Source organism: Homarus americanus, unplaced genomic scaffold (assembly GCF_018991925.1).
Source record: "Homarus americanus isolate GMGI-L3 unplaced genomic scaffold, GMGI_Hamer_2.0 scaffold16119, whole genome shotgun sequence".
Classification (NCBI taxonomy): domain Eukaryota; kingdom Metazoa; phylum Arthropoda; class Malacostraca; order Decapoda; family Nephropidae; genus Homarus; species Homarus americanus.
The window spans coordinates 255,001-268,063 of record NW_024735145.1 but is presented as its reverse complement, the minus strand read 5'-3'; the positions used below and the strand labels follow the sequence as shown (position 1 = coordinate 268,063).

Here is a 13,063-nt window from a genome sequence, read left to right as displayed (position 1 = left end):
CTATCAACAGTGAACACGTACATGTTAACACTACAGATTATCAGGTGAACATCGGCAGCACATCTGTGTAAGTCAGCATAACAGTCTTATATTTCAAGCATCATCACAACCGTCCACATTGCTCTCTTACTACAAGAATGATGGAAAAAATATTAACCCTTAAATGACAGCTCAGGATTCCCTACTCCACCTCATCTGCACAAAAATGGAATGGAAGGAACATGAACCATCTACTGATGATGACCACCGTACCTACAGCAAACGTCCACTGATGATAGCTGCCTTTTAAGGGTCAACTATCCACTGCCACAATGTGCTAGTCATAACAACAATAAGTTTGACATAACTATTAATGGACCACAGCCAATGATACAGTTTAAAAAGCGAGGGAACAATGATGCTTGATGTAAACGCTAATCATCTACCGTGTGCTCGTCAGCGACTAGCTGCAACTGATATAACACTGAGCTATCTATTATGAATTACACAGTATGTTTATCAAGGGAACAACGAGACATAATTGTTAACTATCTAGCGCCACTGACAATTTGCTAGTCAAGGGTACACGCCACAAAACATGCCAAATACCCAGGTATGGCAGCAGCAGAAGGAAAGAATATCATCTTTTCTTTGAGGCAACTCCAGACATCACCATTCTATTCACCCCTACGTCCGTACAGAGGGCAAATTAGCGGGTAAGAAAGTGGTCTAAAAATCTCCCAAGAATACAAGTTATGCTAATTTTTGTTGTAACTACCAATGAAACAAGTTTCAGAATATTTATATTTAAATAATTCAATGCTATTTCCTTAATATTCAGCTACAAAGACATAACTACTGCACCTGTGAAGCAAAGGTTCTTATTTTCTACAAAAACTTTAATACTGTACTGATTTCTTCACATTTTGTAAAGATGTTCAAATACTCAGTAATAGTATATTTGTTTGAATGAAAAAAAAAAAAACATCAAAATAATATTCAGAAATTATATAAAATCTTTATGTATGAGATTATACCCAAGAAATGAAAGATAAAGTCACTGTACAACACCTTCTTCAGAACTCACCGTCAAATCCTTGGTTGTCGTGGATTTCAGTCACAGAATGTTCATTTTCTCTTCCCTCCAACACAGCCAGAAGACACTGATGTATACATATATACTGCTGCTCTGTTTGTACCATCCATACTCGCTCACGACGCATTTCATACACAATACCAAATATATCCACGTAGTCACAGGTGCGGAGGCTGAACAGAATGCGGTCCAAGGCAATGAAAGTCCCCGACCGGCCAACACCAGCACTGAAATGATGATACACATGAAGGTTACACGGCTTGTAAATTCAGGCAAATACTACCATGAAACATGTACTTAAAACTAAATAAATAAATAACATAAATTAAAAAACTACCATTAAATAAATAAAATAAATTAAAAACTAAATAAATAATAAAGAAATAAAAGAAATAAAGGCAAAAAAATATTTAATGGAGAGGAAGGTGAACAATGCCATACTATAACACACTGTATGGTAAGAGAAACTTTGGGCCTGTAAAATTAGAATTATGTTTAACTACAGGAGGATAGGTACTGTACTACTCAACCTACTGGAGAAAAAGATACCATTTAGGTTATTATTTGTGTTAATGAACCTTGAAATAAAGTCACACGAGTTGGACCACTAACTTTCTTTGTTTCCTGTAAGTTTGAGATGTGTCTTCTTTTCATTGGATGGAGTTAAACATATTAATATCTAATTCGAAGACCATTTCTGTTTCTGATCTAAAATATATTTATAAATGTTGATTCATATTAATATCAGTTCATTAATTCTCAACACAGAAAATATTAGTCTGAAGGATTTTTGTAAATGTTCCTACAGGTACCATTAAAATATACAGTATACTGTACTGTGAGGTGCTTACTCTGCTCCACTCTACTCTACTCTACTCTACTCTACTCTACTCTACTCTACTTTACTCTACTCCACTCTACTCAACACTACTCTACTCTACTTACAAGTACAGCACAATGACTCACCTGCAGTGAACAACAATGGGCTTCTGGTCAGGGCCGACTCGCTCCCTAAATGATCGTACAAATCTAACAAGTGTTTGAGGCGGCTCAGGAACACCAAAATCTGGCCAGGTAGTGAAGTGGAAGTGTCGGACAACTCGACATATGTCTCCCTACAGGAGAAAAACTGTATTAGCATTTCTTAATTATGAAGTACATGACAACAGCAATAACAGTAAGAGCTTGTAAAATGCCTTCAACATTTAATTCAAATAAAGTGATAAAATTTATAATAAAAACTTTTTGACTTAATACAGTATTATAAATAAAAAATTAACATGGTGGGTTATGGCTCAAGGCACTTATCAGTCTGTTCACTGACTAAATTTAGGCTGTTTATGGGATCAGAAGACAACCAAGGGTAAGGCACATACCAATGGAAGAGATATATAATGGGAAGTGTTTAATTATGATTCTATGTAAGTGAGAAATTCAGATATTAAAAATAGATAAAACCTTATACAGTACAGTATCAGATATTTTTCCAAAGAGAAAAATGAACAACATTCTACAATATTGGCTGAAAAAAAAAGAGTTGTGTTAGGTTCAGTACAAGGAGGAGAATGTTACTTGGGTTTCCTAATACCACTTAACCCTTACCTTGCACACTCTAAGCTCTGATATATTCCAGTCCGGAAACTGACTCTCATTGAGGATGGTCACCTGAATGTCTCCATAATACACGGGCTGAGTATCATAGGGCCAATAGTGGTCACACTTTTCACGACCCTGAAAGATAACAAAGTCCACAGTGAGCGAATACATCCATTATAGCTGTACATTAAGACCCAATTCCACAAACACAGTCCAACATCTATCACAATACATGTACAAATTAAAAGTCCTCTTAAACTAAAATACCAGTTGATGATTGAGAGCACTTTTGGTGAGTATGAGTGTCTATGATCACATCTCTAATAGTATTCAGGACGAACATGACAATGAAAATTCTGGAGCTGATGAATACACCATCCAAGATATAAAGAAGACACTCCTGAGGTCAGCATCTTCAGTTGATGTAAGGTCATTTTCCACCAGTTTATCTACACCTGATTGATTCTGATGAATAAGTCTGCAATGCTTGTATATCTACCTTTTCAATGCATCGTGTAAGCATGACTATAGCTCGTGAGTTGCTCTCCCAGCACATTCTCCAGAAGTCATCTCGCGTTGATGGTAAAGGTCCCTGTGTCACTATGAATTCTCTTGGTGAATTATATCCCTGAAAAGACACACACACACGTTATGACAAATAAAATTGGGATATGTTTATCAAACACCTCAAAAGCTTATGGAGACATGAAGACACTGTGTAAATATAAACAAAGTGTATGTAAGTTAAATAAACCATGACATTTATTGGGATGGAATATGAAAAAGAAAATGAATACCAGAAATACAGTTCATCAGACAAAATATACATACTGTATTGTACATACAAATATGTACAGAAACTTACTGGTACATAATTTGCATTGATATAATCAGTGCCTTCTTCATCATCAGTGGGCTGCAGCTTGAAGCGAGAATGGTCATATGGAAGAATATTAGTAAATCGATTTTTAGGTCGGTTGACAGGTACATCAGCAGCATTCCGCTGGAGGTCGTGCCCAACATGCTTGAGTGCTTCATACTCTTCAGAAAAGTGATATTCTGAGTCAGCAGCCATAAACCTATAATGTGCTGCAAAGTCCTTCAGTTTGACTGGTCGACTGAAAGAATAAAATCACCATTAGTTTACATCAGTGGAAGTCAGTTTTAATAAAGTGTTATTAAAATGGGTAGGTGGCCTTGACAGCACATTAAAGGTGAGTTAAATTATACATATTATGGGTACATTTTTCTTCCCATTTTCCCAGTAATGATAGACGATTTTATCCCGCACAAAGATACACCCGTACACAAGGGGTTAAGTTTTACAGAAGTTAATAATTTTTGGGAGACTGTGATGGAGAGGGGAGGGGGGGGTCAGGGAAGCCATATATTACGAGTAACCTCCTCCTCTAGTGTACACATCATTAAACACTGTACAGCTCTTACCTTGTTTCAATGAGAGATTCAGGAAGGGAGTGCAAGTCACCATCTTTTCTACTTGTGTCCATTGCCTTCTTGGGGAAGAGACACACTCTGCGATGCCTCATGATCATCACCACCACCACCACCAGCACAATGACAAGCACAGGGACAGCCACCGCCAACACCACATTGGACCTGACAGTTTCTGCAAGAGAGGTAATGTTTTGCTCTAGACAGTAAACACATTAAGTTTCCTCAAATAACAACGGCTTTCTCAAGTCGTTTTCAAATTCTGCAACCAAAGCAAATGGCTGTGTCCTAAACCATAGTTGTCTGGCATTTTCTTTCCATGACAAAATTTCCAAAAGATTCTTGATAAATGTTATGAAATTTTGTTACTAAAAACAGTAAAAAAAAAAAAATATAAAATTAGTAAGACATTTTATGAATGAAAGACTATTATCAACATACACACAAATGCAGTAATGGTAAATGTACAGAGACGAAAAATGTGTGACTTACATAAAGTATTGTGTTTAAGGCAGATATGACAGGTTATCTTTTTTTGACATTTATAAGCCTTTCCCCGCATAATGCAGGCTGGTTGGAAACGAGAGAAAATACATGTTTATATATTTTCCCTTCTTTCATTGTCAATCTTTTATTCTTGCTACTTTACAAGATGTATTATATGGTCCTCCTCTTCCACATCAAGCCCACACATCACAAGCCTGAATTACCCATCCCCAGAACCTACTTGACCCACAAATCACACACAATGCTGGTTCAAGAGTGTCTTTCCTCCTCCCTGTGGTACATTCTTTACCTAATCCTTGTACAGTGGTCCCTCGGTTAACGAACGCCTCGGTTAACGAACGCCTCGGTTAACGAAATTTCGGTTTACGAATTACCTTCCATAAGAATCTTCATTTCGGTTAACGAAATTTTTACGAAAATGTTTTGACATGCTTTGGCTTGCTCACCAGCTGGAAGATTAGTCTGCCAATACAGAAATCGGTTCTAGGGCTTACATTCATTAAAATTGGAGTAAATATCAAGAAGGTTGTACTATTCAATAATTTTCCAAGTTTTATATTAAAATTTTTAGTCATATTAACACTTATTTAACATAATTGCAGTACAGGGAACTAGTTTTTGGTGCACCCATCAGCCACTTCACTCACCCACCAAGGCCTCAGTTTGTATCTCTGTTCAGAGGAGGAAACATCTTGCTTGTGGGTCTCTTGAACACAGAGTATTTTTACGTTTTTACAGTACAATTATTGGTCAATCTGAAATTTATTTAACATATTGACAATATATAGTGTAGTGTTGATTTAAAGAAAATAATCTTGAATTACACCTAGTGAACTTAAAATTTTATGGGTGAAATGATGGCATCAAGCATGGGGTGATTTCTCTTCCACCCCCACTTCCTTCTCTTCTCCTCCACCCCCACTTCTAATTCCCATCATCATCATCAACCAGGAGCCTTCTACATACACACCTCAAAGTAAGTGTACTTTAATGCTTTTTTTTTTTACTTTGTTGGTAATTATCAGTGAGCTGGAACTAAATACCCAAAATCCCATTGAAACAATGGTTTCGGTTAACAAAATTTTCGGTTAACGAACAACCTTCTGGAACGAATTGTGTTCGTTAACCGAGGGACCACTGTACTGTATAGCCTTGGTCTTACCTTCTCCCTTAATTATTTTTATTTTCTACCAACTTATCAACTTTTTCCAAGCACACATTTCCAAACACATTCACTAACACCTGCAGTTTCCTTCCATTCACCCACTAGAGCAGTGACTCCTCAGTAAAACCATAAGGTAAAACATTCAAAGAATCATTAATTTTCTATGCCACACACACAGATAATTAAACCCTAAGACACACTCAGAGCTAAGTAATTAATAATGGCTTACCAGTAGTTATGGGATGGCTGAAGTAAGTATCAGCAAACTTGTCCCTGGATGTATAAGCACGAATCTTGACTTTATACGTGGTTCCTGGTTTGAGTTCCCCATTACAGAAGTCAGTACGTTTCGTGCAATCCTTTTCAGTGCCAATATCAAAATCTTCAACAGATGTGATGTTGAAGGGGTAGTATGGTTGAGATACCTATAAGTAAAATTTCATTATCTATTATAGATCATGTAGTTTAAAAGGCACTAACAGAAAAAACTAATTTCCAAAGCATTATACCTTCGGCCATCATTACCAGTATAAATAAAACCAAGTCAAACTGTAAAGAGATTAATTTTCTTCCACTGATAATTTCCAAACCATCTATCTAGTCATAGAGTACAGAAAGACACAGTAAAACCCTCAAGTCAATATATAATCAACAACATATACAGTACAACACAATATGAACTAACTGACCTGATAAGGCGGCCAAATTTTATAGTTCTGTACATCTTGCCAAGCTGGCATCTCTATCCCTCTAGAAATCTTTGAGTCATCCTCAGCTACAATAATGGTATATCCAATAACTGGTCCATTTTCATTGGAAAAGTAATTTTTACGATATCGGATACGAATGGTGGAAGACGTGCGAGAAACCTCGGTGGGGAAAACTTGATGGCTGGGTTCTGGTGGGGCTGAAGAATGGAGAAAATATTGTACTCAGGGCCGGCCCTAGCTTCTGAAGCTAGACTAGAGCCGGCCCTGAGTACAATATATATATATATATATATATATATATATATATATATATATATATATATATATATATATATATATATATATATATATATATATATATATATATATATATATATATATATATATATATAAACCACACAGGAAAAGGGAAACACTGGAGCACCTTAGCTTTTGTCTTTATATATGCAAAAACATACTGCACATATATAAGAGGAAGGTAAATCAGTGTTAGTGTTTCTCTTTTAATGTTTAAAGGATTACAAATATTTAAAATTATATAATACTGTACAGTATAACTGTAAAACAATATTAAAGCGGATAAAATAAAAGGTGATGCAGAAAATTAAATCAACAAGTTTAAATATAGACACTGTAGTTTGATAAAATGATGAATAAGATAGTAAGGAGAAATAGAGGATAATTGTTGAAGCCAACTGGAAACTTGATTAGAAAAATTAACAAAAAACATCAATGTTTGTCAAACCATAAATAACCTGATAAGCTTAGAATCTGTATCTCCTTGACTTTCTAAGGGCAAAATCTTCACAAGCACTATCACAAGACAGCTGCCTGTCATTGTTTAATGTGGGTTAATTTTAAATCCTAAAACTCAATAACATATCAAAAAGAAAAACGTAGTACAGTGACCCCTCGGTTAATGAACTCAATCCATTCCAGAAGGTCGTTCGTTAACCGAAACCATTGTTTCAATGGGTTTTTGGGTAATTGGTTCCAGCTCACCGAAAATTTCCTAAATTCAACAAAAATGGTAGAAAAGTTCACTTACTTTGAGGTGTGTATGTAGAACGCTCCTGGATGATGATGATGATGGGAATTAGAATGGGGGTGGAGGAGAAGGAAGAAGAAAAGGCATTGGGGTGGAAGAGAAGTCACCCCATGGCACCATTTCATCCATAAGATTTTAGTTCTCTTGGTGTATTTCAAGATTATTTTCTTTAAATCAACACTGCACTGCATTATATATTGTCATATGTAACATATATTTCAAAATGACCAATAATTTGCTTGAAAACACAGAAAAAAAGCGTTTAGTTGAAGAGAGTCTCAAGCAAGATGTTACCTCCACTGAAAACAGAGAGAGACTAACAGGCTGGATGGCACGCCAGAAACTAGTTTCTTTACCTTCAATTATGTTCAATAATTGTTAAAATGACTAAAAAAGTTAATATTAAACTTTTAAAATTATTGAATAGTATAAACTTCTTGATATTTACTAAAATAGTAAGGAATTTAAGCCCTAGAACCGATTAATGTATTGGCGGACTGATACTAAAGCTGGTTGCCCGGTCAGTGCAAGCGAAAACATGTTGAGGTCGGTTCGTAAGAAATTCGTTAACCGAATTTTTGTTCGTTAACCGAATTGAAGATCCTTATGGAAGGCAGTTAGTTAACCGAAATTTCGTTAACCGAGGCGTTCGTTAAACGAGGGGTCACTGTATAAATATATTTGCTGAGACTTCCTCGTCTCAGCGAACCAGAACTTTTATTTCAAGGTATTACATCAAGAAAGCTGTCTGCTGCTTACCCAAAATTGGCATCACCTGCTCCAAGTACTTGACACGACCTGAACCAATTTTAGTTCTTGCTTGTATTTCAAAAGCATATGTTTGTCCAGGGGAAAGTCCTGTAAGAGTTCCCTCAAGTTCATCTGGAGCAAAGTGAATATCTTTAGTCTTTGGGGATCCCTGAAATGAAAACAATAGGCAATTAGTACTGCATTAAGAAATGCCATACCTGAGAACACAATTAACCTTGATAAAACTCTAGACGAGGTGAGGTAAACCAGGTATTTTCTCATCAGAAATATTCTATCATGATTGCAGATGTCACACACACTTTGACTTGCTCTCACATCAAGTACGACATGTCATTCACACTCTACCAAGTATCAAAAAAAAAAGTAAGTCATGATTGTCATACCTTTATTCCATATTTGATGTTGAAACCTAAGAGAATGCCATTTTGTTCATCTGGAGGTAATGACCACCTAAAGGTAATCTTGTTAGGCTTCACTTCTTTTGCGGCAAACTGGGCCACCTAAACACAAAGAACATGTTAGGTTAGGTTAGTTAAAAGTATGAAGGATATTATTGTGATAGTACTGATATTATTCATTACTGTAACATATACCAGTATGTCATTTAGTGCTGGTTTACAATACAGAATTCAGATTACAGTACATTTCTATGAGAAACAAATATTTTCTTTTAAAAACTGATTATATTCTTAAATTTTATTGAATCATTTGCAAAATTCTAGAAAATTTCCATTTATTTGATTTTCTCTGTTGTGTCTCTCACACTATTGACAGGTTAATAATATGATCTTTATAGTTATAGTAATATAATAACTCTTGAATAAAGTCTTAAGTGTGCTGAAGGATAAGGTAAATACTATCAGTGGAGGTGTGATGAAGTGAAAAGTAATTAGAATGTAAAGTGACATTACAGTCAAATTTAAACACAAAAATCTTGTTGTTGGCAAAATATGGTGGTAGTAAGTGAACAGAGCAGCACAGTACTAGAGTGTCTTTCTTGCCTTTCCAGGTGTGCTTTCTCTAGTGGAGAATGTGGCTGATACCGGCTTGGACCGTCTCTCAATGATGCGGTCCAGGCTGCCAGCAAGTGTGAGGACGGTAAACGTGTAGTTGCGATGGGGACGAAGGCGCGTGATGGTGATGGAGGTCATGGAGTCGTCGGTGGTGCGGTTAGTGATCAGTTCATCTCCAATCAGGTACTGTACCTGTAAAAGCAACAATAAGTTGATGAGGAGAATCTCCACCATTAAGTACAGCAATAAGTGGGAGTAACAGTGAGGCATCTTTCTTTGTTGGATTTTTCTTGATTTTGTTTCTTATGATTCACACTTCACCAGAAGCTTAAAAAACAAGAATGTAAGAAATTAAGATATATTACTGACCTCAAATGAACTATAGTCTCCCTTTGGCTTAGTCCAGGTGAGGGTAATATCAGTGTCAGATATATAAGTGGCTGTGATGTTTGAGACCGGCTCCGGGTAGAGGCGGTCCTGGCGTACAAGTGGCTGACTTGTCACACCTCCCGACACAGTCCAGGCTGTGATGTTATACAGTCGGCCTGGCACCAGGTCTTTAAAAACAATCTGAAAACATGAAATTGTTCTTAGTGGTGTTAAAACAAAACGATACCAATATGCTAAAAGAACAGATATTACACGACTCCCATACATGTAAAAAATTATTCTCATTCATTTTGAGGTGTGCATTATCAACTAAGGATGCATGATTCATCCTATATCTAATATCCTAAGCCCAATTACACAACAGGGCAGGTCATTCAGTCATCTAAATGCATCCCTTTTCAGGTATAATTCAGTAGATTTCTCTGAGCTAACACAACACAATACAGTCAATTCATCAACAACAAACAAAATTATTGAAACTAATTTTTTCAGCAATATTTGCATTCAAAAGCATTAACATAAGTGCTGACATATTATTACCTTCCTGTCATCATCAGTAGCCACTTTCTCCTTTACGGGTATAGCTGGATCAGACAACATGAACCTGTAAGTGTCAAAGGTCGCCACATCTGCCGGAGTTAGTGTGTAGCGCAGTGTGAAGGACGGCGTTTCTAACTGATTGACAATCGTCATATCCGAAGTAATTACAGGTCCTGCAAATCAAAACCAAATTAAAATGTGGCTGGTTTATTGTACAAGTATACTTCACATTGTTTAAGTGAAAACAGGTCAGGCAAATTATAACGTCAAATCGAAATGCTTTGGGAAACTTAATATTTTAAAGTAATCACAAGACTTATAACTATACTATCATGTTGCATTGTTTCTGTAATGTGCTGGAATTTTTTTAAGTGAAATCAGGTCCTCCAAATTATCATAACATGAGACAGTAATAAGATATACAAAATGCTGAAACAGAGGAACATCAAATAGAGCTGAAATATAACACCCTTACTTGTCCTACTGGAGATGGACACATTCTCACTGTTGAACCCGTGGGCTGTGGTGTAAATCTGGAAGTTGTATAGTTCTCCGGGCATCAGCTCTCCAATAAGAACTGTCAGTTTACGATTGATACCTTCTGTTGCTTGATTACCAGGTATTTCTTTTAATTTCTGTGAGCAAAAAATTCACATACAGTAATCAAACTAGAGTATTAACTAGAGTATTATCAGTAACACACCCATATGAAAGCCTACACTGTATTCAGGGCAAGATAGTCCTAACTGCGAGGTCTGACGGCAACTACTGACTCAAGTCTATCTAGTATAATGCACGAACAATAAAAATGATTTCAATGGTGACTGACTTCTGCTTCCCAAAACACACACTTTCATCTACTGTACATTGTATGACACACTGAAGATATAAAGAATGTGCTCTGAATGGTCTTGTTCTGGAAGTCTAGTTATCAGATATTCATTTTTAGAAAAATATTGACACTAATGTCCAAAGTGCTGTAATAAACTGAAATGTAACAAAACCCAACACTGTGAAAGAAGGGGTACAACATTCACTCATAAGCTATGAGACAGAAGGAGTGATGAGAACAGTTCATACCTTTCTATCTGGTGTGCGATCATTCCACCAAACAATAGTGTACATATCAATCCTTCCCTCTGGTCGTGGCCACTCAAAGGTGATATTCTGGGAGTCTAGATAATGTTCAATCCCCCTCACAGGGTTAGGAGCTGTAGAGGAAAGAAATAACTATAATCTCTGTAAGAATCAAACCTCATCTTAAAAAAAAAAAAAACTTATGTCCATCCTCAGATTATCTTACTTGAAAGATGCCAAAGATAATTTCATGCTGCACATGAAAGATAATTGATATGCTGAGTGATTATATTATCAAGTGTTCCTATCCAGGGTAAGTTGACTGTAGAAATATCATCATTAAGGAACCAAATTTATATTGTTTGTGGAAATTATTGCATCTATACATAGCTTCGTGGCTAACTCTGACATAAATAAATTACTGATATGTATAATCTATTCAGGAAAAAAAGTTTAAGTCTGCCACACCCATCTATTGCTCTATACACCTGCCCAGTGATCAGTGTGGATGTTGGGTTTTGAGTCCTAAAAAGTTATGTCTTGCCCGGTCATATTGATAATATATTGCAGTTCTCTTATAAATAAACACACAAACACAAATACCCTGTAAACATAAAATACAAACACACACACACAATCAGACGAGGGGATTTACACTGCCCTTGACAATACCAAAGCTGCCATACACTGCTTCTCTGATGACTGTATTTGGTTTGCTGCATCTAATTGCATTTCATCAACCCCATGTAACATAGGGATTATCACCCAAATAAACTACTGTATTTACCCCATACCCAAGTGGGATTTTAGGGGTCAACTGATCCGGAGTTGGTAGTTTAAACACCCTCACAGGAAAAAGTTTATAAGTATGCAAAGACTACATTTTGGAGCTGTCTTGAGAGAGCTCACCAAGATTTTACATGACAACTAATATATACAAAATTATTTACATGAATGAGTCCAGTTATAGTAGTGGGAAGGATAGGAGAATAGATAATAATGCGTCCCATCCCTGTTATACCTATCCTGGGAATATCCTCGGTACAGATACGAGTCTTGTAAACTACTCGATACTTACGGACAGTTTGTTCCACTTCCTGCGGGGTAAAACTCTCCACGCGGTGAGAGACGGAGCGAACCTGGATTATGTACCTCTCTCCCGGCTGTAAGTTGTCCACCACTGCTGAGGTCGTGTTAATGGCTGGTAACTCTAACCAATTAGACGTCTCAACAGTTCGATACCTGAAGTTCGAGTGACCATAAATAAATAAATAATTATCTTGATGAATATAATTTAAAAATACAATACTTTTAAAATCATGAATTTCCTTTGTAAACATGTAGGTTGATGATTACCATAAATTTTCCCAACCAAGATTCATAACATACAAATGTTAGTAGACTTTAAATCTCAAGAAAAATTAACATATCTGACTATTTCTGCAGTAGTCAAGTTAATAGAGAATCTGTTATAACACTCAATGGTACAACACCCACCTCACAATATAATGAGTGAAGAGGGACTCAATGGGCACTCGCCACGCCAGGCTCACAGAGGTGTTGGTGGTGTCAATAATCGTCAGGTTCCGTATAGAGTTTGGGTCTGAAAAAAAACAAAGCAAAAACACTAATTTTCTTCCATTAGTTACGGTATGTTACGTGACTCACTTCAAAATTATATAGGTGATGGTAACCAATAATCATACCAGTACACTAATA

General features: G+C 36.4%; 1 protein-coding gene across 2 annotated transcripts in view; it reads right to left on the bottom strand.

The window, feature by feature from the left end:
* The window catches only part of LOC121870799 (tyrosine-protein phosphatase 10D-like), a 69,920-nt gene that overhangs the window by 6,050 nt on the left and 50,807 nt on the right, over positions 1–13,063 (bottom strand). Inside the window, exons 12-29 of one of the 2 annotated variants that reach the window (XM_042372761.1) lie at positions 12,842–12,947; positions 12,423–12,586; positions 11,348–11,478; positions 10,743–10,902; positions 10,268–10,440; positions 9,707–9,907; positions 9,326–9,529; positions 8,708–8,824; positions 8,313–8,472; positions 6,485–6,702; positions 6,025–6,220; positions 4,118–4,298; positions 3,537–3,789; positions 3,171–3,299; positions 2,678–2,806; positions 2,042–2,190; positions 1,067–1,302; positions 589–666 (exon numbers count right to left, since the gene is read on the bottom strand). In XM_042372761.1, coding sequence (XP_042228695.1) covers positions 620–666; positions 1,067–1,302; positions 2,042–2,190; positions 2,678–2,806; positions 3,171–3,299; positions 3,537–3,789; positions 4,118–4,298; positions 6,025–6,220; positions 6,485–6,702; positions 8,313–8,472; positions 8,708–8,824; positions 9,326–9,529; positions 9,707–9,907; positions 10,268–10,440; positions 10,743–10,902; positions 11,348–11,478; positions 12,423–12,586; positions 12,842–12,947 — 2,954 coding nt within the window. In that variant the 3' untranslated portion in view covers positions 589–619. The remainder of the gene's footprint in view (positions 1–588; positions 667–1,066; positions 1,303–2,041; positions 2,191–2,677; positions 2,807–3,170; positions 3,300–3,536; positions 3,790–4,117; positions 4,299–6,024; positions 6,221–6,484; positions 6,703–8,312; positions 8,473–8,707; positions 8,825–9,325; positions 9,530–9,706; positions 9,908–10,267; positions 10,441–10,742; positions 10,903–11,347; positions 11,479–12,422; positions 12,587–12,841; positions 12,948–13,063) is intronic. The other variant, XM_042372762.1, reaches the window with a different exon arrangement.